The 27592-nt window shown below is 44.7% G+C and overlaps 1 protein-coding gene across 1 annotated transcript; it reads right to left on the bottom strand.

Annotated features, from left to right (window-relative positions):
• Positions 1–479: 479 nt before the first annotated feature.
• LOC311112451 (follistatin-related protein 1-like) lies at positions 480–26486 on the bottom strand (the record flags this gene model as incomplete). The annotated part of the gene is made up of 10 exons (XM_084155585.1): positions 480–2571; positions 3562–3662; positions 4155–4265; positions 6294–6406; positions 8035–8153; positions 8852–8982; positions 9356–9391; positions 9645–9774; positions 9973–10074; positions 26430–26486. The coding sequence occupies 10 exons, from the start codon at positions 26484–26486 to the stop codon at positions 2530–2532; spliced, it is 942 nt and encodes a 313-aa protein (XP_084011711.1). The 3' UTR covers positions 480–2529.
• Positions 26487–27592: the final 1106 nt, after the last annotated feature.

The raw sequence follows: 27592 nt of genomic DNA, 5'->3' as shown, positions 1-27592 counted from the left end.
TCAAACTGTTTGGGCACAGACCTGGATAGTATGATAGTGCTCTGCAGGCTATCTCTACAGTAGATTGCAACTCCATCATAAAATACATGTGAAATGATACAATGACCATTATAAACTGGGTGGTTCGAGCCCTGAATGCTGGCTGATTGGCTGAAAGCCGTGGTATGAGACCGTATACCACGAGTATGACAAAACATTTATTTGTACTGTTCTAATTATGTTCCTAACCAGTGTATAATAGCAATAAGGCACCTCTGGGGTTTGTGGTATATGGCCAATATACCACTGCAAAGGGCTGTATCCAGGCACTCCGATGTATCCAGTCACTTGCTTAAGAACAGCACTTTGCCGTGGTATGTTGGCCATATACCACACCCCCTCGTGCCTTATTGCTTAAGTATCCAATGAACACACGCATGCAGGCACACACACACATTCAGTCAAATGTGTAACAATAACAATTTGCATAACCATTTCAGTAGGTCTATTAAATGTATTTATTGACATGTATAAAGCTTGCATACCTTTTTGACAGTACAGTAGTCTTAATAATCAACAGGGAGTAAATGTTTTACTAAAAGTCTACTGTAACAGTGAACAAAGTGAGCTGGTATTATTCTAAAATTGAGACAATAACACATAACAATGAAAAGAAACACAGGTTTTTAACTTCAATTAGACCATACATGGTTTCATAGTGACAGCCATTGCTCTAAGAGAATGACAGCAGGATGTCCCATAGGTCTTAGTGAACATTTAAGGCACTGAATACCACACATTATAAAGACATTGAAGTCAAAAATAGACATACAGGACATAGACAGTTCTAAACAAAGAAAGGAAAGCTCAAGTTTCTAAAAGTTACTACACATACTGTACTTGCATTTGAACTTTGGTTTCAGTAATGCCATCTAAAATGTCTTTTAGAGGTTGTTTTGGCAGTTTTTCCCAATCCTTGTGCCGAACAAAGTCATCCAATCAAAGCACCTATATCCTGAGAGACCGACATGCATCAGCTTCCAAAAGAAACATCAACGATCAAATTAATTGCAGTAATGTTGGCAAAGCATGCACAGATGATGTATGTCTCAGACGGACCAGACAATTGTGTATTTCAAACTAGTAGGAGGGACCCATAGCACTTGTATTATCAAATACTATTATCCTGTTCATTACAAATCCAAAACTACATTTCATCCACTCCATCAACATATTTTTCTAGTCAGTCCATGTCTGCAGCATCCTTGAAATATTTTACCCCGAACATTCTAGAATTGATCAACTTTATTGCTGGTTTTGAGAAGGAGACACAAACGTTATCACAAACTCTCCTAGCAATATAGTACTGTCACTACAGTGATTCAAACAAGCACCATATATGTGTTTTGGTAGCCTGGATCCATACTGAATTCTTCAGTTTCACTTCACAATCCAATTCAGTATCCAGGCTAGTGTTTTGGCATTAGATTCATTGTATGGAGTAATACATCTACAACCCCATGATAGAAAAGCCATTTGTAAATAGATGGACAACATTACCTCATCAGTGCAGACATGTAGCCTACAGATTGAACCCTAGCATCATCACTTTACCTTGAAAAAGGAGGAAACCCTGCACACATCTAATCATAGATTCTTGTTATATTGTTGGTGCATAGACCAGAAAATAGAGATGGAATAAATATTATTGTCTTTCACTGCAAAGACTGAGTGCGGACCTTCCTCATTTTCCTATTCCTAACAGATTGAACCCTGGCACCATCAGATATTATGGGTCAATGGGTTTTACTGTACATATGATATGAGTAGTAACACTGACAGGCAAGTGTAATCACACTGTTGATGAATTTATAATGGCATTCAGGAAACATTTACAATTCAGCCATGTGTTCATCTTTGATATGATTTACTGGCCCTATATAATACCCAGGTGTCTGGAATAGCACCCTGTAAGGTCAATGCATTTGATAAGACTTTCTTGCTGAATTGCTTATCTCAATCCTCTGTGATGTGGTTGGTATGTGACGTGGCAACTGTGAAGTAATTTTCTGCTAAAAGTCGTTATTTACAACTTGTGCTTTCTTTATAGCTCCAAGTCACAAACTCTTGTCTTTTCTACAGATGAGCTAATTTGACTGACAGAAACAACAACGAAAACAACAAATCAACTAAAAATAATGAAATGATCAACCCACCACTAGGTGATGGGGATTCTTGCCAAGGCTTGGGAGTGTTACTCAAATAGGATAACAGTAGTGTCTGTAGGTACACACAATTCAACTAGTCTCCCCTCTACACAATAATATTATAATATACATTGGTACAGTTTTTAAAAAATCATAATAATGAACATTGTAAAATATAAAAATAAAAACGATAGTGATGCATTTCTTTAACGACAGTACAAGCTCCAAAGCTTCAGCCAGATAGAGATTGTTGATGGTGGGACTGAAGGAGGGCTTCTCTCTCTCTCTCTCTCTCTCTCTCTCTCTCTCTCTCTCTCTCACTCTCTCTCTCTCTCTCTCTTCCTTAGATGTCCTTAGTGCTCACTTTCATCTTCTCCACAGTTTCCTAACAGGAGTTAAAGGATCAGGATTATTGGCTACTGTAGTACAAGTACCGTTATGGTACACAGTGTATATAATAATAATATGCCATTTAGCAGACGCTTTTATCCAAAGCGACTTACAGTCATGCGTGCATAAAAAAAAAGTTTTGTGTATGGGTGGTCCCGGGGATCGAACCCACTACCTTGGCGTTACAAGCGCCGTGCTCTACCAGCTGAGCTACTGAGGACCACATAGTATGGGTTCATATAGTTTTTCCCCTTTCAATTACATTAACTGCTCTTGATTGAGCTTGCCTGACACAATGGAACCAATGGAATAGTCCCAAATGTGCAAACACTGCTCTTCTGCACCCCAGTCAGGCTCAATCAAATGCTACTATTATTAAAAAGAAAGCAAAACCCAGGTCTGATGTACAGTAAAGATGCAGCCAAAAAGTGAGACACACCTAGCAGCATGGGCATGTAAACTATGCCAAATATAGGCCCTGATTATTACAGTAATGGACTCATAAAGTTCTAAGTACAGGTGTGTTTGTTGTATAAGTACACAGCCTCATTGACCTATACTGTTCCTTAAAGGGGCAATCCACAATTGAAACAATAACACTTCTTTAGTGTTTCGGTTAAAAACTGAGGGATGGCCTGGAGAAATGTACTATAACCACTCTCAAATTCATAGACAGAGCAATGGATGTAAGGACTGACCATCCATGATATCAAAATTATAGTTTTAACAATGTTTTGGGGCTATACAATGTTTGTTTACATTTACTTTGCTTACAAACATTGGAGTAAAACAAGCTTATATTTTGGGTTTGGATGGAGTGCGACAGTTGAACTAAGTTCATGAGGCATTTACAAGTTATACTCTTTAAGAATCAATGGGTACATATCATTAAATTATACGTTCAAAAATGGATGTAGCAACTGCAGATTGCCCCTTTAACCAGTAGCAGTGAAACCTCATGTGCTGTTCATGGTGTCAAACTAACCTGATGTTTGTTGAGCTCAGCCACTCTCCGTGTCCACTCCTCCTCTGTCATCTCCTGGTCAGCACCTTCAGTCTTCTCCACAGCAGGCACCTTCTTTGTGCCTGCAGGGAGGGAGGAATAGAGAGAGAGAGAGTCAGAGAGTGAGAGAGAGAGAGAGAGAGAGAGAGAGAGAGAGAGAGAGAGAGAGAGAGAGAGAGAGAGAGAGAGAGAGAGAGAGAGAGAGAGAGAGAGATAGAGAGAGAGAGAGAGAGAGAGAGAGAGGAGAGAGAGAGAGAGAGAGAGAGAGAGACAGACAGACAGACAGACAGACAGACAGACAGACAGACAGACAGACAGACAGACAGACAGACAGACAGACAGAGAGAGAGAGAGAGAGAGAGAGAGAGAGAGAGAGAGAGAGAGAGAGAGACAGACAGACAGAGAGAGACAGAGAGACAGACAGAGAGAGACAGAGAGGCAGAGAGAGAGAGAGAGACAGAGAGAGAGAGAAAGAGAGAGAGAGAAAGAATATAATTAGAGCAAAATCCCCACACACTATGACACAGATAAGTAAGGGCCTACTATAAGGGCAGGTGTGTGACAGCTAGTCTCACCTTCGCAGGTCACAGCTGTGCAGACCCAGTTCCCACAGGCACAGACACAGCGGTTACACTCCACCTGAGTCTCTGCCCCGTCCTCATAGGTCTCATCCTCCAGGGCACACTCTACATGAAGCAAGAAGTGGATAACAGGAAGTCAATGGACATCACAGGAAATGAAGCAGTCTCAAATCAAATCAAATCAAATTGTATTTGTCACGCGCGCCATATACAACAGGTGTAGTCCTTACAGTGAAATGCTTACTTACAAGCCTTTAACCAACAAAGCAGTTTTAAGAAAAATAAGTGTTAATTAAAAAATAGATAAATAAAAGTAAAACAAATAATTAAAGAGCAGCAGTAAAATAACAGTAGCGAGGCTATATACAGGGGGTACCGGTACAGAGTCAGTGTGCGGGGACACAGGTTAGTCGATAATTAGTCGACTAACCTGTGTTAGTCGGTAATTGAGGTAATATGGACATGTAGGTAGAGTTAAAGTGACTATGCATAGATAATAAACAGAGAGTAGCTGCAGCGTAAAAGAGGGGGTGGGGGGGGGGGGGCAATGCAAATAGTCCGGGTAGGCATTTGATTAGCTGTTCAGGAGTCTTATGGCTTGGCGGTAGAAGCTGTTAAGAAGCCTTTTGGACCTAGACTTGGCGCTCTGGTACTGCTTGCCGTGCGGTAGCAGAGAGAACAGTCTATGACTAGGGTGGCTGGACAATTTTTAGGGCCTTCCTCTGACACCACCTGGTCCACCTGAGGTCCTGGATGGCAGGAAGCCTGGCCCCAGCGATGTACTGGGCTGTACGCACTACCTTGTAGTGCCTTGCGGTCGGAGGCTGAGCAGTTGCCATACCAGGCAGTGATGCAACCAGTCAGGATGCTCTCGATTGTGCAGCTGTAGAACTTTTTGAGGATCTGAGGACCCATGCCAAATCTTTTCAGTTTCCTGAGGGGGAATAGGCTTTGTCGTGACCTCTTCACGACTGTCTTGGTGTGTTTGGACCATGATAGTTTGTTGGTGATGTGGACACCAAGGAACTTGAAGCTCTCAACCTGCTCCACTACAGCCCCGTCGATGACAATGGGGGCGTGCTCTGTCCTCCTTTTCCTGTAGTCCACAATCATCTCCTTTGTCTTGATGACGTTGAGGGAGAGGTTGTTATCCTGGCACCACACGGCCAGGTCTCTGACCTCCTCCCTATAGGCTGTCTCATCGTTGTCGGTGGTCAGGCCTACCACTGTTGTGTCGTCGTCAAACTTAATGATGGTGTTGGAGTCGTGCCTGGCCATGCAGTCATGTATGAACAGGGAGTACAGGAGGGGACTGAGCACGCACCCCTGAGGGGCCCCCGTGTTGAGGATCAGCATGGCAGATGTGTTGTTACCTACCCTTACCACCTTGGGGCGGCCCGTCAAGAAGTCCAGGATCCAGTTGCAGAGAGAGGTGTTTAGTCCCAGGGTCCTTATCTTAGTGATGAGCTTTGAGGGCGCTCAGGACCTCAGACTGGGGCAAAGGTTCACCTTCCAACAGGACAACGACCCTAAGCACACAGCCAAGACAACGCAGGTGTGGCTTCTGAATGTCCTTGAGTGGCCCAGCCAGAGCCCGGACCTGAACCCGATTGAACATCTCTGGAGAGACCTGAAAATAATCCAACCTGACAGAGCTTGAGAGGATCTGCAGAGAAGAATGGGAGAAACTCCCCAAATACATGTGTGCCAAGCTTGTAGCGTCATACTCAAGAAGACTCTATGTTGTAATCGCTGACAAAGGTACTTCAACAAATTACTGAGTAAGGGTCTGAATACTTATGTAAATGTAATATTTCCTAAATTTCTAAAAACCTGTTTTTGCTTTGTCATTATGGGGTATTGTGTGTAGATTGATGAGGGGGGGAAAACAATTGAATCCATTTTAGAATAAGGCTGTAACGTATCAAAATGTGGAAAAAGTAAAGGGGTCTGAATACTTTCTGAATGCACTGCATATTTGATTTGGTAAAAGTATTTTATTTATTAACGTGTCTTTTTTTGTGTGTTTTTAAAATGGTCTAATAATCAAATCACATTTTTAAAAACGTAGGGATTGAACATTGGACATAAAAAAACATAACAGGAAGATACTGTATATGGTGTAAGTCTTACTTCTCTCTGGTGGGTTGAAGCCAGGCTTGAAGCAGTTTAGGAACTCATCAAAGCTCAACTTCCAGTCCGTGTTCTCATCTGAGAGCTCGATGAGGGCATCCACACACAGGCTTCTAGAGACCAACAGGAGAGGTGCGGGCATTAACAATAGGGCCAATAAGACACAGGAGGGAAATACAGCAAAATAGACTACTGTTACTACCATTTCACTGGAGCTAAAGCATATACACTGAGTTGACAAAACATTACTGAGTTGCAACCCAGCCCCTTTTGCTCTCAGAACAGCCTCAAGTTGTCAGGGCATGGAATCTACAAGGTGTCGAATGCGTTCCACATGGTTGCTGGCCCATGTTGACTCCAATGCTTCCCACAGTTGTGTAAAATTGGCTGGATGTCCTTTGGGTGATGGACCATTCTTGATACATACGTGAAACTGTTGAGCATTGAAAAACCCAGCAGCGTTGCAGTTCAGGTGCGCCTGGCACCTACTACCATACCCCGTTCAAAGGTATTTCCGTTTTTTATTTTTAATACATTAGCAGAAATTTTAAAAAAAAAACTGTTTTTGCTTTGTCATTATGGGGCATTGTGTGTAGATTGATGAGGAACAAAATGAATTTAATCAATTTTAGAATAACGTAACAAAATGTGGAAAACCGGAAGGGGTCTGAATACTTTCCGAATGCACTGCCAATGTTCCTCAATGTTCCTTAGACTGGGCCTAAACCAAACCATGCCTAAACCAAGCCATGCCTCACTATTTTGTTTTTGGCGTCTTTTGAAACTAAAACGTTGGAATGACAATGACCATAGGAGTTGGCAAGACAGCTCAAACAGATCTGGGATCAGGCTAATGCCAGTCCAGTTGCCCTTTAACTCTGGCCTATCTCACAGATGACCCCAGATAGCCAGCCGACACACATTGGGAGGGAAGATTCCACACATGAATGAGAGTTGATACTGCCCAAATCCCTGTGTCGGTCTCTGCGCCCGTGCCCAGACCCATGATGCATGGGAGAGGGGTATGGTCCCACGGGACAGCCAGTGTGGTGCCACTGAGCCCCAGCCCCATTCCCACCCCGACCCACCACCACTTCCCATCAAAACAAGCCAACTCAACATGGCAGAACTGCCAAAACAGCACTTTCAGCCCCCCCCCAAATTGCCCATCCCCCTACCCCACCCCCGCCCCTGTACACCCTGTCTCGAGGTCACCATGTAAACAACTGTGATATAACAAATCTACATCACTCATCCTAGTCTTATCAATTACATTATTTGATGATTACATACAGTCAAAACTGTAGTAATCTACAGAACACTCACCATGGCTGCAAAGGTGCAGCAGGGTGAGATTAGACAATAAGAACCTAACAGTTTAATTAACACTTTGATTAGGGCAACAACTGAACAACTGAATTCTACAGAATTTGATGGACTGCACTATGCAAATATCAGTAAGTAACACTTGGCATTATATGTATAAACATAAAAATGGCTGGTATTTAGTCAGGATCATCATGACATGATTATAAGATAATAATCGGGTCATACATGCTCATGACTTGCAATGCATTACCAATGCCTCAGAATGCATTACACCTGCAGGCTTTAAGTGAAGTGTTACCCGATTATTATTTGGGCTCACTGAGTATCGAACAGTGGGTGGAGGTCATCTGAGCTGGTCTGTGATGATTGACAGCTGTGTGCTACTGACTCTGGGCAAGTGGTTGAGTCTCACCTGAGCAGGCGGTTGTTCTCCTCGTCAGCATATGAGGTAATGTTGATGGCTGTTTCGTTGTGCTGGAGGAATTTAAGGAACTCAGTGGAGTCCAGCTGGGAGTCTCCATTGTCGTAGTCCTGTAGGAATATTAATTCATACATTTTCATTTTGAGCCTATGAGGAGAGTGGAATTCCACCACTCTTTAGTATGATTATTTTTGCTTTATTGAGTATGAAAATAAATGGTGGAGACGACCATCAGAGCTCTAATATGGGCTTTCTGTGTGAAGTGTTAACCACACAGGCAAACAGGGGGAGATGATCTTGATTCTTTGGGGGACCAGTGTACGAGAGCTGTTGCATAACTGCTGTTATGTGTTCAAGTGCTGGGCAGTGGGAAGAATGTTAAACAGTCTGTGCTTGCTGTGGGGCCTTTTCTATGCTGTGTCTCTTGGCCCACAGAACAAAATAAATAACTAATGGACAGAGGGGGAGAACTCAGTGAACTTTCAACATATTCTGTCTCAGTAGAGCTGCTGCAAGTGAAATGTTTCATTCTGCTGCTTCCAGAGTCATTGGGTTTGCCATAAATGCTAACGGATTGTAATCTTAGCCATTTTATTAAGATGAGGACAGCGGAGGACTTTCTAGGACAGGACCATTTAGAAATAAATACTCCATTCCACTTTAATAAGCTGTTCGGTACTTTTCCCTGCAGTTTTCCATTATTTTACAGCAGTAGTTAAACTATGAAAGTATTATGTCTCCACACACACACACACCTACCCACCCACCCACCCACCCAACCCCACAAACACACACAAGTCCGACCTACCTTGAAGTACTTGAGCAGGATGTCAGAGAAGTTGGAGCCCTTGGCGAACCAGCCGTCAGGGACCACCTCATTCTGCAGCCACTGGATGACCCGGCTGCGCAGCTCGTTCCTGTTGGCCAGGTAGCACACGACTACACAGGCAGAGAGGGAGAGAGTGGAGAGGGTCAGTACTGCAGACAACTGAATAATTATACAGACTCGCTAATATTTACAGTGTGTTTTTACTGGAACTAAGTATGTGAGAGTACTGCTGTTTGTGTGTGTGTGTTTGTGTTTGTGTGTGTGTGTGTGTGTTGGGGGGGCTGGGTGTGAGTGTGGGTGTGTGTGTCTGTGTGTTTCCCTTGAGTGCATAGCTGTTGTGTGAAAGTGTAAAGGAATATCCAACAGTGTATCTTCCACAGTGCATGCAAGGATAGCATAAAATGAACATACTGCTATTATTAATCAATTATTCATTAACCTCTCTGAGACAATGGGCCCCATGACCTTGAGCAGTATACTTACTTGGGCTAGCAGCAACAGCTTTGTCTGTCTTTGTCTCTGAAAGAAATCATAACACAGTCAAAACAACTGCAAACGATTCGCTTAATCTCCTCTTTATTGCAGAATGTTCCTTGGACCTCAGAAATAGAATTCCCAGAACAGACTTTCCCATTCAAGGTAATGCTCTGTGATGGGAGGACCGGTAGCTATATTGAGTTTGAAATGTGCATGGTCTGAGGGGCTTTGTCCATTTTAGTAATTATATTTCTATGCCTTACACAACCTGGGGATTCTTTTCAGTGTCCCCTACCTTCACAGTGTCCGTCGTGGTCCACCTGGACCTTGAGGCCGGTCAGGCAGGCGTCACGGTGGAGCTCACAGTGGTTGCGGTAGGTCTTACTGTTACTGCCACACACAGAGCGCTTATGAGGTTTGCATTGCTGAGGACAGAGAGAGAGAGAGAGAGAGAGAGAGAGAGAGAGAGAGAGAGAGAGAGAGAGAGAGCACACCCGTTTTCACTCTGAGCTGTGAGACATTTGGTCTTTTTCAGGAATGTGTGTGTGTGAATGTGTGTGTGCATGCGTGTGTGTGTGTGTGCGCGTGCCTGCCTGCGCGTGTGTGTATACGCTAAAACTCACCTCGATGCACAGGCAGGAAGGTTCCCCTTTCTCTGTCACAGCACACTCCCTGCCAGCCCCACAGAACACATTGGCACACACCTTGGACTTGCTCTTCCCCTCCTATAGGCAGAGACACAGAAGACATGGGAGATTCTATGTCTGATGCCTTCTACTTGTGTGATGATGTATGAACATCTCCTATATAAATTCTAATGACGAACATCTCCTCCTGCAAAGAAATAGAGATTACATCCATTCTTCTAATCAACACCATCAGAAAGATAGAAGGAAATACTAAGGAAATTCATAAGAATGAACAGTAAAAAGTAATAGGAAAGGGTCCTTCTTACTGCCGCCATAAACAACAGAGCGATCTCATTGAAGGTGACCATCGCCATCTAGTGTTGACTAAAGTAGCTAGATTTACAAGTACAAAAATAGACCGGAATGCAGTCATTTTAGGTTTATTTGAGCAATATGCATTATTATACAATTCTTGAGTAATGTTAGATTTAGAAAAATAGGTGATTTTACCGGAACCTGGTCTACTTGGCTGAGTCAGATAACATTGTAACTATAAATTCTGCACAATTAAATTAAATCAATAACATAATATCATGTATTGACATGGATCATTTTCTATTGTGATCACAGGTGACCACATTTTACATTTTGCTCACTAGCTTATAACATACAGTTGAAGTCGGAAGTTTACATACACTTATGTTGGAGTCATTAAAACTCGTTTTTCAACCACTCCACAAATGTCTTGTTAACAAACTATAGTTTTGGCAAGTCGGTTAGGACATCTACTTTGTGCATGACACAAGTAAATTTTCCAACAATTGTTTACAGAGATTATTTCACTTATAATTCACTGTATCACAATTCCAGTGGGTCAGAAGTATACATACACTAAGTTGACTGTGCCTTTAAACAGCTTGGAAAATTCCAGAAAATGATGTCATAAATTTAGAAGCTTCTGATAGGCTAATTGACATCATTTGAGTCAATTGGAGGTGTACCTGTGGATGTATTTCAAGGCCTACCTTCAAACTCAGTGCCTCTTTGCTTGACATCATGGGAAAATCAAGACCTCAGAAAACAATTGTAGACCTCCACAAGTCTGGTTCATCCTTGGGAGCAATTTCCAAACGCCTGAAGGTACCACATTCATCTGTACAAACATTAGTACGCAAGTATAAACACCATGGGACCACGCAGCCATCATACCGCTCAGGAAGGAGACGCGTTCTGTCTCCTAGAGATGAACGTACTTTGGTGCAAAAAGTGCAAATCAATCCCAGAATAACAGCAAAGGACCTTGTGAAGATGCTGGAGGAAACAGGTACAAAAGTATCTATATCCACAGTAAAATGAGTCCTATATCGACATACCCAGAAAGGCCGCTCAGCAAGGAAGAAGACAGTGCTCCAAAACCGCCATAAAAAAGCCAGACTACGGTTTGCAACTGCACATGGGGACAAAGATTGCACTTTTTGGAGAAATGTCCTCTGGTCTGATGAAACAAAAATAGAACTGTTTGGCCATAATGACCATTGTTATGTTTGGAGGAAAAGGGGGTGGCTTGCAAGCCGAAGAACACCATCCCAACCGTGAAGCACGGGGGTGGCAGCATCATGCTGTGGGGGTGCTTTGCTGCAGGAGGGACTGGTGCACTTCACAAAATAGATGGCATCATGAGGAAGGAAAATGATGTGGATATATTGAAGCAACATCTCAAGACATCAGTCAGGAAGTTAAAGCTTGGTCGCAAATGGGTCTTCCAAATGGACAATGACCCCAAGCATACTTCCAAAGTTGTGGCAAAATGGCTTAAGGACAACAAAGTCAAGGTGTTGGAGTGGCCATCACAAAGCCCTGACCTCAATCCTATAGAACATTTGTGGGCAGAAGTGAAAAAGTGTGTGCGAGCAAGGAGGCCTACAAACCTGACTCAGTTACACCAGCTCTGTCAGGAGGAATGGGCCAAAATTCACCCAACTTATTGTGGGAAGCTTGTGGAAGGCTACCCGAAACGTTTGACCCAAGTTAAACAATTTAAAGGCAATGCTACCAAATACTAATTGAGTGTATGTAAACTTCTGACCCACTGGGAATGTGATGAAAGGAATAATAGCTGAAATAAATCATTCTCTCTACTATTATTCTGACATTTCACATTCTTAAAATAAAGTGGTGATCCTAACTGACCAAAGACAGAGCATTTTTACTAGGATTAAATGTCAGGAATTGTGAAAAACTGAGTTTAAATGTATTTGGCTAAGGTGTATGTAAACTTCCGACTTCAACTGTAGATAGATAGATAGATAGAGTATGCTTTCATGAAGGCAGTCACTAGATGGCGATATGCCCTTCACTTCCTAGTGGTAGGGTTTTCTAATGTGTATAACATTACATTCTGTTTTAGATGTCTTGACATATGTTACATTTTAAGAAACACTACATGTTATTTCAATATATATATTTGTTTTACACTCAAACCCAAACACATCCACACCAACACACAGAGAGAGAAAGAGAGAGAGAGAACGAAAGAGAGAGCGAGAGAAGTGTGTTGCCCTTTTGTCTGCTATCTAAATCTTCCAGACTGCTATCCAGACCCCCAGTTCCAGATGGAAGTCTGAACAGCCCGTTGACCTGTGACCTTTCATTCACAGCGAGGGTCACTAAGCCACAGTGACTTTAGCATAACAATGTTTTAGAAAATGTCCTCACACACACATGGTGACACCTGTTCTCTCAGCCAACACAGTCAGACAAAAGACACCCACACTTTTATAGGGCAGATGGTAGACAGACAGACAGACACTGGACCAATATGTCATGGAGTGTCCAGATGACTAAAGAACACAAACACAAACACACACATACAGGTGAAGTCGGAAGTTTACATACACTTAGGTTGGAGTCATTAAAACTCGTTTTTCAACCACTCCACACATTTCTTGTTAATAAACTATAGTTTTGGCAAGTCGGTTAGGACATCTACTTTGTGCATGACACAAGTAATTTTTCCAACAATTGTTTACAGACAGATTATTTCACTTATAATTCACTGTATCACAATTCCAGTGGGTCAGAATTTTACATACACTAAATTGACCATGCCTTTAAACAGCTTGGAAAATTCCAGAAAATGATGTCATGGCTTTATAAGCTTCTGATAGGCTAACTGACATCATTTGAGTCAATTGGAGGTGTACCTGTGCATGTATTTCAAGGCCTACCTTCAAACTCAGTGCCTCTTTGCTTGACATCATGGGAAAATCAAAAGAAATCAGCCAAGACCTCAGAAAAAAAATTGTAGACCTCCACAAGTCTGGTTCATCCCTGGGAGCAATTTCCAAACGCCTGAAGGTACCACGTTCATCTGTACAAACAGTAGTACGCAAGTATAAACACCATAGGACCACGCAGTCGTCATACCGCTCAGGAAGGAGACGCGTTCTGTCTCCTAGAACATACATTGGTGCGAAAAGTGCAAATCAATCCCAGAACAAGGACCTTGTGAAGATGCTGGAGGAAACAGGTACAAAAGTATCTATATCCACAGTAAAATGAGTCCTATATCAACATAGCCTGAAAGGCCACTCAGCAAGGAAGAAGCCACTGTTCCAAAACCACCATAAAAAAGCCAGTCTACGGTTTGCAACTGCACATGGAGACAAAGATCGCACTTTTTGGAGAAATGTCCTCTGGTCTGATGAAACAAAAATAGAACTGTTTGGCCATAATGACCATTGTTATGTTTGGAGGAAAAAGGGGGTGGCTTGCAAGCCGAAGAACACCATCCCAACCGTGAAGCAGCATCATGCTGTGGGGGTGCTTTGCTGCAGGAGGGACTGGGTAACTTTTATTACATGCGTTTTTCTGGATTTTTTTGTTGTTATTCTGTCTCTCACTGTTCAAATAAACCTACCATTAAAATTATAGACTGATCATTTATTTGTCAGTGGGCAAATGTACAAAATCAGCAGGGGATCAAATACTTTTTTCCCTCACTGTATACACACACACACACACACACACACACACACACACACACACACACACACACACACACACGTTTGTTTTACTATCCTTGTGGGACCAAACAATTGATTCCTGTTCAAAATCCTATTTTCCTAACTCCAAACACTTAACCTAACCCTAACCTTAACCCCAAACCCCTAACTCCTAACCCTAAACCCTAATTCTAACCCAAGCCTTAATTGTAACCTTAACCCTTAAGCCTAAAATATCATTTTTCCTTGTGGGGTTGGACAAAATGTCCCCACATGTCCATATTTTCCTTGTTTTACTATGCTTGTAAGGACACACACACGCAGAGGAGGCAGAGGAATGTCTATTTGACAGGGATTTATTCCTTTACGGGTCAACTGTTTCCCACAAGGCTCTGCTGTTACGAAGACAACAGGAAATTCCTCCAAACAAATAGAAAACATTGAGTGACACACTACAGCATTGTCCAGAAAGGGCCTTCCATTCAGGAAAACATAAATCAATCTACGAGAATCCAACATTTGGTGGTCCTTTGAACAGCCCTGAGATGAAGTAAACAGAGAATGAACAAGACTGCTATGAAGCCAAGAGGTCTAACTTCCATCACAAAAGAGTAGTGGGTCAGGATGGTGAATGGGAGACCCTCTGTTCTTCCAGTATACCACAATACAATACCTTCATGTTGGAATCTGCATGGCACTAATATGTTGTTATTATGTTTTCTATGCATATATGAGGGGGTTCATGTACAGACTGCAGCCTGTTGTCACAGATGGCATGACGGGAGGTCAGAGAGCATCAGCTGCCTGAGCCTAGTGACTTCCGACCTCTCACCGTTGACCTGCCTGCCCGGCCACACAGCCCTACTTAAGTATTCCAGGAAATTATTAGCAACAATCATAAGTATCTGCTGGTATGTCACTGCTTGGCTGGCATGTGTGTTGAGATTTTCACAGACAAAAAGATAAGTCGACAGAAAAGTCACAAACGCCATGCTCTACCAACTGAGCTACATCCCTGCCGGCCATTCCCTCCCCTACCCTAGACGACGCTGGGCCAATTGTGCGCCGCCCAGCAAGCCCAATCAAGCCCAGCATTTGAAATGATTTTGAGTACTATTTGAACCTAGGTCTGACACACACATGCACGCATGCGCGCACAGACACACACACACACTGTACGATATGCAGGTCAGGTCGAGACCCCCTGTCTCAGGCGTTTATTTTCATTAGTCCATGTGAAGACTTATGGCAGGGTCGGTCCACAGGCCAAGAGCTGATGGGGAAAATACTTCCATCTTCGAGCTGTCTAACAGAGGAGCTGTACACACTTGAACACACACACAGATTTGCATTCTCAGCTGGAGCGTCTGGTCTGGACTGACTCCTCTCTCTGTGTGCCCAGAGGGATGTGGATAGCGTGAGTGGAAGACAACAAGAAGAAAGACTCTTCAGGGAAACGAGGGCGCAAACATTCCCCTGCAGAGCCAAGATGAGGAATTTGGGAGCATGTCCAACCTGTGACTCTCCCATCCAATCCTAACTTCTTTTATAGCGCAAAGTGAAGACACTGTAAAAAAAAAATGTTTACAAAAAAATAACTAAGTCAGGGGCATACCAAACCAATCATGGCTTTAATAGGGTTAGAAGAACCAATCAGCTGGGGAGAGAGCCTTCCATCTGTTCTCCAAGGAACCTCGTTTCTAAATGACCTACTTATCTGAGTATAACTTAACTCCGGTTTACCCCAAATTCAACACTCTCTCATTGACCTACATACCAAAATCCCTCACTTCTTGGTATTATTTTCATGGACAGATTTTGGCCAGAGTAAATTCTCTCACATCGCCTCTTCCTCTCTGGTGTATCCAGAGAGCTACTGGAGACCCACAGCAGAGACGGAAGAGGACGCGAGACACCCCACTCGCTGTTTTTTTTTTTTGGTTCAATGAAAGTCACTGAACTAACTAGACCAGACACAGCTGCTATTGCATTGGTGTCTATGGGAGACTGACCATTTATTTTCCAATGGTAAACAGCCTGAGTGAACTATCTTCATTTATCCACAATCTTTGCCCATATGGCTCAAACACAGGAAGTGAGTGTGAATGGACTGTGAGCAAAACATAACGGGTACACAATTCTACACAACACTGCCTACATGGCTTCTGGCTCCACCAGCACGTTCTGAGGGGCCTCAGGGGAAGATGTTAAAATGGCTACAGGGATAACTGTTTCTGCTCTTTTTTTCACAGCCGCTTTGGGTCTTTTGGAGGGAGAGGCCTAGAAGAGAGCAGGAAGAACACACAGGGAACAGTGATTACTTTAGCAGAGAGACAGACAGCAAACATTGGCCTGGTCTGGTCACTCCACAGTGTGGGGAGAGCAACTGTGTTCTCCAACCGTGGTAAATATTCAAACCAGTGCCAAGACTAAGACTCCATGATTGAATTATCACTTGGGAGGTGCTGTAGTGGGGATGACCACCACTTACACTAAACTATGACTAATGACTATGCATTGTCAGACAACCAAAGGTCAATTTATTGGATTTATATTGGATAATGGCATTTTACAGACAGAATGAACTATAAGGCCAACACTAAGTTTCTGTGAGGTTCATACCAGCAACACAGAGAGTTACTAGAGACCGGTAGGACTCAAACACAGGAAGTGTGGACAGACTGTGAGCAAAACACAATGAGTACACTATTCTACACAACAGTGAGTGTTCACTTTGGAGAAACCTTCCAGCACCCAGTTGTAGACAAGAAACAGACCTATTCCCAAAAACAAACAAACATGGTTTCCTTCGATTCAAACAAAGGAAGTGTCACTTTCATCGTCCTATTTGGCAAATAAATATTTTCTAAAACAAAGAGAGGTCACACACAACAACAAAAAACGATGTTAAGGTTTGAGTTATAATAAGCTATAACTGTAATTAGGTCATTAAGATGGGAAGAAAATACTCTCTCCTTTCTGTTGTGTGTGTGTGTGTGTGTGTGTGTGTGTGTGTGTGTGTGTGTGTGTGTGTGTGTGTGTGTGTGTGTGTGTGTGTGTGTGTGTGTGTGTGTGAATGCGTGCGTGCGTGTGCGTGTTTGCATGGACTACTTTGGATGAGTAATGAAAAGATACTGTTCAATGACAAACCAAAGTCACATCTTAGGTGTAACTTCAAGATCCTTTGTCATCAAAGCTTCAAATGGCTTTACATAAAATGTAATTGCCAATGTCATATTTCTCTTTGAAAGCCAGTAAAAAGGCTGTAGAGGCTGATTATAGTCTATGACTAATCTTACCAGCTGGCTGACTGCTGAGACCTTTAACTCTAAAGTGCTTTCCAGGAGAGGAGCGTGTGTAATGTCTATACTTCATAACTCACAAAGACCCAAATCACTGGGCCCACAGTGAACTGAACATATGAGTCACATTAGTCCTTTGCAAGCAGACAAAGAAATAATCGAAATGTTGTTTTTGTACTGTAGCCCTGTCTCATGTAAGGCTGTCTGTGGCTATTGGGGAAGGGAGCCTTATACATCTAAACAGAAGGACAAACAGCAAAGAAGGGCCTCTTGTCTCCCTGCAGAGAGAATGTACAGGCAATTGCCTAAATAAAGGAAGCACCAACATAGTGTCTTTTTTTTCTCCCCAATTTCTCATCGCTGCAACTCCCCAACGGGCTCAGGAGGCGAAGGGCAAGTCATGCGTCCTCCGAAACATGACCCGCCAAACCGCGCTTCTTACCACCCGCCCGCTTAACCCGGAAGCCAGCCGCACCAATGTGTCGGAGGAAACACGTTCACCTGACGACCGGGGTCAGCCAGCAGGCGCACCAACATAGTGTCTTAATAGGGCGGTGGTCCACCACGAGCCAGAACAGCTTCAAAGCACCTTGGCATAGATTCTAGAAGTGTCTGGAACTCTATTGGAGGGATTTGACACCATTCTTCCACGAGAAATTCCATCATTTGGTGTTTTGTTGTCTCAGGCCCACTCCAGAATCTCCCATAAGTGTTCAATTGGGTTTAGATATGGTGACTGAGACGGCCATGGCATATGGTTTACATCGTTTTCATGCTCTTCAAACCATTCAGTGACCACTAGTGCCCCGTGGATGGGGGCATTGTCATCCAATGGGGGCATAGCCATGGTAGCCAAATCCGTAAATAAATAAAAAACAAGAAAATTGTGCCGTCTGGTTTGCATAATATAAGGAATTTTAAATGATTTATACTTTTACTTTTAATTTTGATACTTAAGTATATTTTAGCAATTACATTTACTTTTGATACTTAAGTATACTTAAAACCAAATACTTTTAAACTTTTAATCAAGTACTATTTTACTGGGTGACTTTCACTTTTACTTGAGTCATTTATTAATGTCACGATCGTCTGAAGGAGGAGACCAATGCGCAGCGTTGCGAGTGAACATGATGACTTTATTAACTTAAAGCAACCACGAAGAAAACACCAAATGACGATACGAGAAGTTCTAAACTGAAATACGACTAACAGCAACAAAGAAACAATAACCCACAACACAAAGGAGAAAACATACAGAATATATATGGCTCCCAATCAGAGATAACGAGCCGACAGCTGACACTCGTTACCTCCGATTGGGAGTCATAGACCAATCACCATAGACACAAACAAAATGAAACTCACCCATCCCCAACACCACCAAATGAAATACACCCAAACACATGAAAATGAACAACCCTGGCTCAATTATAAAGTCCATAGAGCCAGAGTGTCACAGTACCCCCCCCTAAAGGTGCGAACTCCGGGCGCACCAACATCAGGACTAGGGGAGGGTCTGGGTGGGCGTCTGTCCACGGTGGCGGCTCTGGCCCCGGTCGTGATCCCCACCCCACCACAGTCACAACCTGCTTCGGTAGCCTCCTCCCAATGACCACCCTCCAACTAACCCCACCTGGACTAAGGGGCAACACCGGACTAAGGGGCAGCATCGGCCTAAGGGGCAGCACCGGGATAAGGGGCAGCACCGGGATAAGGGGCAGCACCGGGACAAGGGGCAGCACCGGGCTAAGGGGCAGCACCGGACTAAGGGGCAGCACCGGACTACGGGGCAGCACCGGGCTAAGGGACAGTACCTGACTAAGGGGCAGCACCGGACTAAGGGGCAGTACCAGGCTGAATGGCGGATCCCGGCTGGTCGGCTCTGGCGGATCCCGGCTGGACGGCTCTGGCGGATCCCGGCTGGACGGCTCTGGCGGATCCCGGCTGGACGGCTCTGGCGGATCCTGGCTGGACGGCTCTGGCGGATCCTGGCTGGACAGCTCTGGCGGATCCTTGCTGGACGGCTCTGGCGGATCCTGGCTAGACGGCTCTGGCGGATCCTGGCTGGACGGCTCTGGCGGATCCTGGCTGGACGGCTCTGGCGGATCCTGGCTGGACGGCTCTGGCGGATCCTGGCTGGACGGCTCTGGCGGATCCTTGCTGGACGGCTCTGGCGGATCCTGGCTAGACGGCTCTGGCGGATCCTGGCTGGACGGCTCTGGCGGATCCTGGCTGGACGGCTCTGGCGGATCCTGGCTGGACGGCTCTGGCGGATCCTGGCGGGACGGCTCTGGCGGATCCAGGCTGGACGGCTCTGGCGGATCCTGGCGGGACGGCTCTGGCGGATCCAGGCTGGACGGCTCTGGCGGATCCTGGCTGGACGGCTCTGGCGGATCCTGGCTGGACGGCTCTGGCGGATCCTGGCTGGACGGCTCTGGCGGATACTGGCTGGCTGACGGATCTGGCTGCTCATGGCTGGCTGACGGATCTGGCTGCTCATGGCTGGCTGACGGATCTGGCTGCTCATGGCTGGCTGACGGATCTGGCTGCTCATGGCTGGCTGACGGATCTGGCTGCTCATGGCTGGCTGACGGATCTGGCTGCTCATGGCGGGCTGACGGATCTGGCTGCTCATGGCTGGCTGACGGATCTGGCTGCTCATGGCTGGCTGACGGATCTGGCTGCTCATGGCTGGCTGACGGATCTGGCTGCTCATGGCTGGCTGACGGGTCTGGCTGCTCATGGCTGGCTGACGGGTCTGGCTGCTCATGGCTGGCTGACGGATCTGGCTGCTCATGGCTGGCTGACGGATCTGGCTGCTCATGGCTGGCTGACGGATCTGGCTGCTCATGGCTGGCTGACGGATCTGGCTGCTCATGGCTGGCTGACGGATCTGGCTGCTCATGGCTGGCTGACGGATCTGGCTGCTCATGGCTGGCTGACGGATCTGGCTGCTCATGGCTGGCTGACGGATCTGGCTGCTCATGGCTGGTTGACAGATCTGGCTGCTCATGGCTGGCTGATGGTGCTGGCTGGGAGGCTGGCGGTGGAGGCGGACCCCAGCCTCGGATTGCAGTCATCACCTCCAGCAGGGCGGCTCCCATCTGCAGGAGCTGCTCTTTCTGGTCCCGAACCTGAGCTTCCAGTCTAGTATGGGCTGCGTCGGCTCCTGCTGATTCCATAGCAGGTGTATGATTCTGTCTGGCGGCAGGCTCTAGCGGCTCCTGTCTGGCGGAAGGCTCTAGCGGCTCCGATCTGGCGGACGGCTCTGAAGGCTCATGGCAGACGGACGGCTTTGCAGGCTCAGTACAGACGGGCGGCTTATGCAGCGCTTGGCAGACGGGCAGTTCAGACGCCCTAGGGCAGACGGCAGACTCTGGCCGGCTGGCGACGCACATCGTGGACCTGGTGCGTGGAGTAGGAACAGGCCGGTCCATACCGGGAACACACACCAATGGCCTTAACTGCGGATCAGGAACGGGCCGGACCGGACTGGTAACACACTTCAGTCTCTCATGCCGTGCCACAACAACTTCCCTCCTTCCACTCGCCAATGGCTCCCGTACTCCGTTAGCCTTCTCTCCTTTTCTCCCTGTGGCAGCCTCCTGCTGCCCAGCTGCCCAAGCCATGTGCCCCCCCCCCAAAATGTCTTGGGGTTGCCTCTCTTCCACGGGCTTCCAGCCTCGCCTTCGCGCTGCCTCCTCGTACCACCTCCTCTCGGCTTTGGCTGCCTCCAGCTCTTCACGAGGGAGGCGATATTCTCCCGGTTGTGCCCAAGGATCCTTTCCGTCCAATAACTCTTCCCATGTCCAGACCCTCGGCTCCTGGACACGCTTGTTACGCTGCTTGGTCCTTTTGTGGTGGGTTATTCTGTCACGATCGTCTGAAGGAGGAGACCAATGCGCAGCGTTGCGAGTGAACATGATGACTTTATTAACTTAAAGCAACCACGAAGAAAACACCAAATGACGATACGAGAAGTTCTAAACTGAAATACGACTAACAGCAACAAAGAAACAATAACCCACAACACAAAGGAGAAAACATACAGAATATATATGGCTCCCAATCAGAGATAACGAGCCGACAGCTGACACTCGTTACCTCCGATTGGGAGTCATAGACCAATCACCATAGACACAAACAAAATGAAACTCACCCATCCCCAACACCACCAAATGAAATACACCCAAACACATGAAAATGAACAACCCTGGCTCAATTATAAAGTCCATAGAGCCAGAGTGTAACAATTAAGGTATCTTTACTTTTACTCAAGTATGACAATTGGGTACTTTTTCCAGCAATTACGTTCCATACAGTACAGAACTTGAACTACATGTATTTGCAGAACAACTTCAAACTTGCCTGATCCATCTACATAGCATCACGATTTTAGTATAAACTACACACACAAACCAATAACAATCAGGCAAGTTGTGCCTTAATAAGTGTGTCTAAAGAGTGTGTCTAAAGTGAACAGCATTCTTTTATCTATTACAGTCAATGACCCAGGTTAGGCCCAATTGAGAGAGCTCACCCCACATACCAGGCATTCCTGCCCAGGTCAAAGGCCTGATTTGGGGGACTGCTCACCCAGACAAACCCTCTTACTTCCAGGGCCATGGCTGCTCGCTCCAGCTGTGTTGACCCATTTAGCACTTGCACAGCCCAGCTCCTGCTGCTTAGCCTACACACACACACGCGTGCACGCAAACAAACGCACACACACACAAACAAACAAACGCCCTCAGGCTCTGGCATGCTCGCACCCATGCATGAGCGCACATACACATTAGTGATGGGGGGAAAAAAGATACAATTACATATTGAGATATTATTTTTGACGATATATCATATCTTATCGTTTTAACAACATTGCAATATTATTTTTGTGCTAGTCTGCTGTATATGCACCAAAACTCCAGTATTTTTCCTTCATAGCTTGTTCTCCATCTTCTTTTTAAATAGAGAGCCCATTTGTTTTCAGCACTTTTATTTTCATGACTGATCAAAACTCATTTTAACATGGCTGTCTCTTGTCTGCAGCAGATGGTGAGCAATATGTTTGGAACACCGAATCGCAAATAAAAACACAGTATCCAATTGCAATACATATAGAATCGTAAGAATCGCAATACATATCGTAATAATATTGTATCACCTAATACACATGCACGCACAAGGGTCTGAGCTGTGTGTGACACCATCATCATGTTGGGAAGTAAGCTGCTGTCGGGAGGGTGAGGGAGGTGGGGGGCCACTAGACTTCCACAATGGGGGGGTCAGAGGGCTCTGATCACGGAGGAGGTGACCCTGTGTGGCCCTGGTTTGTAAGCGGACATCTGGCCTGAGGTGTCCCAGCCGGGAGGGAAACTTTGTCAACTCCATATTAGTCTTTATGAGACTTCTTCGGGAAGAAGCAGCTGCTTGACCACAGGTTTCGTGCTCACTACTTACGAGACAGAGACGGGATTAGAAGACACTAGCACAAAGTGATTCTTTGACAAGTGTGACTTGTTGAACTTTCAGTTTTAGACCTTGAATCAGGCGTCAGTCAAGTCAACAGGTACTAATAATAGTCGCTATACGCCCCTAAAATGGTACCTGACAAAGTGAATTGAGTCAATGCATACATCTTTCATTATGTCATGAATTCCAGTTGTTTCTAAAGCTGGCAATTATTTTTATTCTACTTCTTGTTTTATTTTGCATTCCCAACAAGCAGTATGCTTGCATAAATAAATAAAAACATGGATTCTCTGAACATTTCGTCAGAGCGTCTTGCTCGGACAAAAACACAAGTTTCAAATTAAGCTTTAAAGAGCTAAGAGGGCGTTAAGGGGGGCAGTGAATTCCTCATAGGCTCTCTCACGCCTCGGCTAGCATCCAAAAAGGCCAGCTTTCTAACCCAAGAACTCACAGCCTTTTCCTCCACTCACACATTCAACCTGAGCACTGAGAACTCGGTCCGTGTTCAAAAACTTCAGGTACAAATTCTATTTGAAAACGCCCTTTCTGATTCTCCCTCTTTTCCAGTTCTCTTCATAGATCTTCTTGGAAGTTTCGGCTGAATTTGCAGTATCCTAGCTGCTGCTGTAGAACTTATTATCTTTAAAGAATTCCATGCATTTAAATTAGAATATTGGTAGATGCATTTGCATCATGCATTATGTATTAAAAGCTTTCATTAATGAGATATTGGGGAGGTTATGAATATGCATTCCACAGGCTCTCATTCATTATTTGATGGTCTATGACAAATTCACTCATTCATTCATTCACTGTATTAAAAGTGATTGGTTTAGATAGAGCGTCTCGTTCCTAACGGCTGTTTGAACCAATGAATGCCAAGGTGATGTCATGAGCAAAAAGGCAGGCTCTAACAGCCTAATCAGCCTATAGCCTTATTGTTTCCAGTCCGTTCTCATGCTGGGTGAATGGAATGCCGTTACAGTGCTTCTCCCACCCACCAAAAAGCCTTGTATATAACATCTTCCATAAATCCTTGGGAATCTTGTGGTTGTGTATTGAGCTGACGGAGGGTGGCGTGTGAATGGGAAGACAATGAGGTGTAGGAGCTGAATGGACTGAGTAACCGTCAGTGAAGGGCTCGGCAAGAAGAGCGAGCAGCAGAGAGAGACTACCAAATGCCAACGCATTCTCTCTCTCTACCCCTCTCGCACATCTTCCAACTGTCATCCTCTCTACATTAACTCTCTTTTCTCTCACTCTCCCACTCTTGTTTCTCATCTCTCCATCCCTCTACTTCCCAACCGCTCCCTTCCTCCCTCCTCTGTCTCAAACTCCTCTCCCCCTAACTGTGTATAGCTCCCCTCTTCGCCCTTCCTCTCCCCCATCCTCCCACCCTCTCTCCCCAGCTAGTCTCTCAACTAACTCTCACTCGCCTATATCTCACTCTCCCATTCTTGTTTCTCACTTGTTCATCCCACTCTCTCTCTCACCCACTTTCTTCCTCCCTCCTGTCTCAAACTCTTCTTTTTCTGTCTATAACTCCTCTCCCTCCCTCTCTCCCTGGATAGTCTTGGCTGGTGCTGAGTGGTGTCATGGCAGAACGGGCTTGTTCCTGTGTTGCTCTGTGCAGGCGGAGAGGGTGAGCTAATGGCTGACAGATGTTTAGAGGAGGAGGAGACGGAGACACACTCTAGGACAAGACATGCATTCTTGAGCAGAGCACTGTTCCAATCACACACTCTTGAGTAAGGCCAAGCTAGCACATTTTATAAACTGCCATGAACAGTTATAAACAGTTATAGACCATTGTGTTAATACAAGACAACCTTGCTGTAAATAGCCTTTCTACACTACAAGGTTGTGTTTATCAGTTGGAGGTTATGCACTCATTCGTGCTATGTTCCTTATCAGCCATCCAGGCAACAGCTTCAGTCATCCAGACCACAGTTTGAGACTAATTGCCCCCCTAATAGGGCTAGAAATTGGCTGGTTTTCCCCCTCTCTCTCCTTCTCCCTCTCTCTCCCTTTCTTTCTCTCACTCCATGAATCTGGGAAACATGCCAGCCAGGGAGAGAGCGGAAAAAAAAGGCAGAGACAAAAGAGAAAGACAGAGATGGGGAAACCTTAAACTAACATAAAACACAGTGAATAACATCAACCTTTCCTCCTCCTCTGTGTAGGAGAGCAAACAAGCGTTTCCACTGAGGGCATTGAGGATAGCTCTGAAGTGGTGCCACAAGTGAGGGCATGAGGGCACTGCACCACACGCCTGTCAACCACAGTATAATCTGGAGTGAAACAGGTAGGAAAGGAGGCTGGCTTTGAAATGAACCTTTAGAAATCTAGACCAACAACTGGAAAATCCAGACAGATAGAGCAAATGGATTAAACACAACAACCACTTTCTTCCTTGTCATGACTGCAAGTCTTCGGATGTGGAGGTCTAGGGCATGTTCTCTGACTCAGTGTACATGTGCAGCTAGATGAGGACATAGACACACATTCATACAAATATAGAAGATGTGGCCCCAGGGCTGTAGCTGAAAAGACTGACACATCTGTCATCTGTGTTTATCAACACCTAAGAGCTGCCAAGCTGGGTATTTCACAGCTGGTTAAACAGGTAAAGAGGATAAACAAACGCACACAAATACATAGTAAGAAAACACCTGGATTGTGTCATTGCAGGGCACTGGCAGTGTGTGTGTGTGTGTGTGTGTGTGTGTGTGTGTGTGTGTGTGTGTGTGTGTGTATGTGTGTGTGTGTGTGTGTGTGTGTGTGTGTGTGTGTGTGTGTGTGTGTGTGTGTGTGTGCATGTGCGTGGATGCTTGTCTATCTGCAGTGCTTGTGTGTGTCTGTGTTTGAGGTGCGACAAAAAATTATCCTCATTGGCTTTCCCAATTGTCTGTTATATTGGTCTATTTTCTCTGGGACCATCAATCACCTCTCTGGCCACCACAGCACACAACCAGTTAATTAACAAGACAAACGCCATAAACCTAGCCAGAGCCACCAACAAGTCAACAATACTACACTGGTGGTCAATGACCAAAGTGGCGGCTCTACAAACAACTGTGAACCACTGTTCCTGCATGGCAACCAATCAGAAGTAGTTTACTGGAAACAGGGGTGAACAACCCCCCAAAAATTAAAAAATAAAGGCCAATTCAACAGCAGTGAACAGGATTTGCTTGATGTAAACGGCAGGCAGACAGCACATTAATTATCTTCCAATGTTCTCCAAAATATATTACAAATCAAGTCTGTACGGTAAAGATGATTAATTGATACTTATGGTTTGGAGCTAATTAGAATATGCTGCTGTTTCATTGGCACATGCACTCAAAGGCACTGGTTTAGTGAATGTAGACATTACATATTTGAAGCTGGACAGATGTGCAAGGCTCCACCTCTTCTTTTTCTGAACTCTTTGTCTTCTCTAAATTACTGTGTTTAGTTATTCATATAAAAACGTCCACACATCAGACCAAGTTAAACTGACCAATCAGACAAGCACGTTACTGTTATATTATGTACAATAGACAAATCATTTTAGAAAATAAACTTTTGAAAAAAAGGTAAACATTTGTTTATCAGGACGAATCGTCCTCTAGATCGTATATATATATATATATATGTTTTAATCTAAATAATAAAAAGCATTTACCTCGGCATGACAGCAAACGACTGCGACGAGTAGAAATAAAATTACACTTCGAAACATCTGCGGAGAACACAAATGAGACATTTGCTTCAGTGACAGCCAGACAGTCAAAACATAGCAAAACTGAAGAAACGTAAGTATTTATGAAATCAAAGACGTCTTCCTTTTTCCCTAAAACGTACCATGTTAGCGGGATACGGCTGTGTTCCGACCCGGACAAAGGAGGAGAGGAAAATTTGATTGGGGAAATTTGAGCACCCGGAGGAATTTCCCCCGTCTGTCCCCCCCTGCTGTGACTTGGCCAATAGCGCTCGAGGCACTCGAATTTGGACTGAGAAACTGCAGCAAGAAGTGAAGTGCTCAAGGATGGACAGATGACCGGGAGAGAGTTCATTAAAAACAGAATGTTATCCAAAAATACATGTGCCAACCCATGGTTTCTTAGTTCACTTACTGTGTAGGTCTAGCCTAGATGTATTTTCTATGCAGGAGAATTCCCCCAAATTGTTATCTTTAAAAAAAGTATCATAGGCTAATCATATCAATGGATATTACATTTTTATTTTAGTCATTTAGCAGACGCTCTTATCCAGAGCGACTTACAAGAGCAAGTAGGGTTAAGTGCCTTGCTCAAGGGCACATCGACAGATTTTTCACCTAGTCGGCTCGGGGATTAGAACCAGCGACCTTTCGGTTACTGGCACAACGCTCTTAACCACTAAGCTACCTGCCGCCCCCAGTATGGATATCCATACTAATAAGTACCAAAAAAAAAGTGCTATTCCACATGGAATCAAAACTTTTCATATCTTAATAGTTGATCAAACTTGCAAAGTGCTGCCCACTGCAGTGGATTCACATGCAGGTATCAGTTTGTCCCTCTTGGGGTATAAAGAATGCAGCACCGCCCTCTGCCGACAAGTTATAACACCTACCGTAGTAGTACAGTACAGTAGCATACCTGACATGTAAATGATATGGACCTTAAATCAAATTGTATAGATTTATTGATTTAGTGGAATGCACACATATACAACAAAATGTAAAAGAAAGAAAATAAAGAATGTGCTATTTCAAAACGATTTATTACTGTAAAAATGACATGAACTGTATTTAAAAAGATATCCCTTTAACTCTCTTCTTGTACAAAAAAATGGCACCTTAAA

The sequence above is a fragment of the Coregonus lavaretus genome, assembly GCF_964263955.1.
Source record: "Coregonus lavaretus genome assembly, chromosome: 38".
Classification (NCBI taxonomy): domain Eukaryota; kingdom Metazoa; phylum Chordata; class Actinopteri; order Salmoniformes; family Salmonidae; genus Coregonus; species Coregonus lavaretus.
This window is presented reverse-complemented; position numbering and strand designations above follow the sequence as displayed.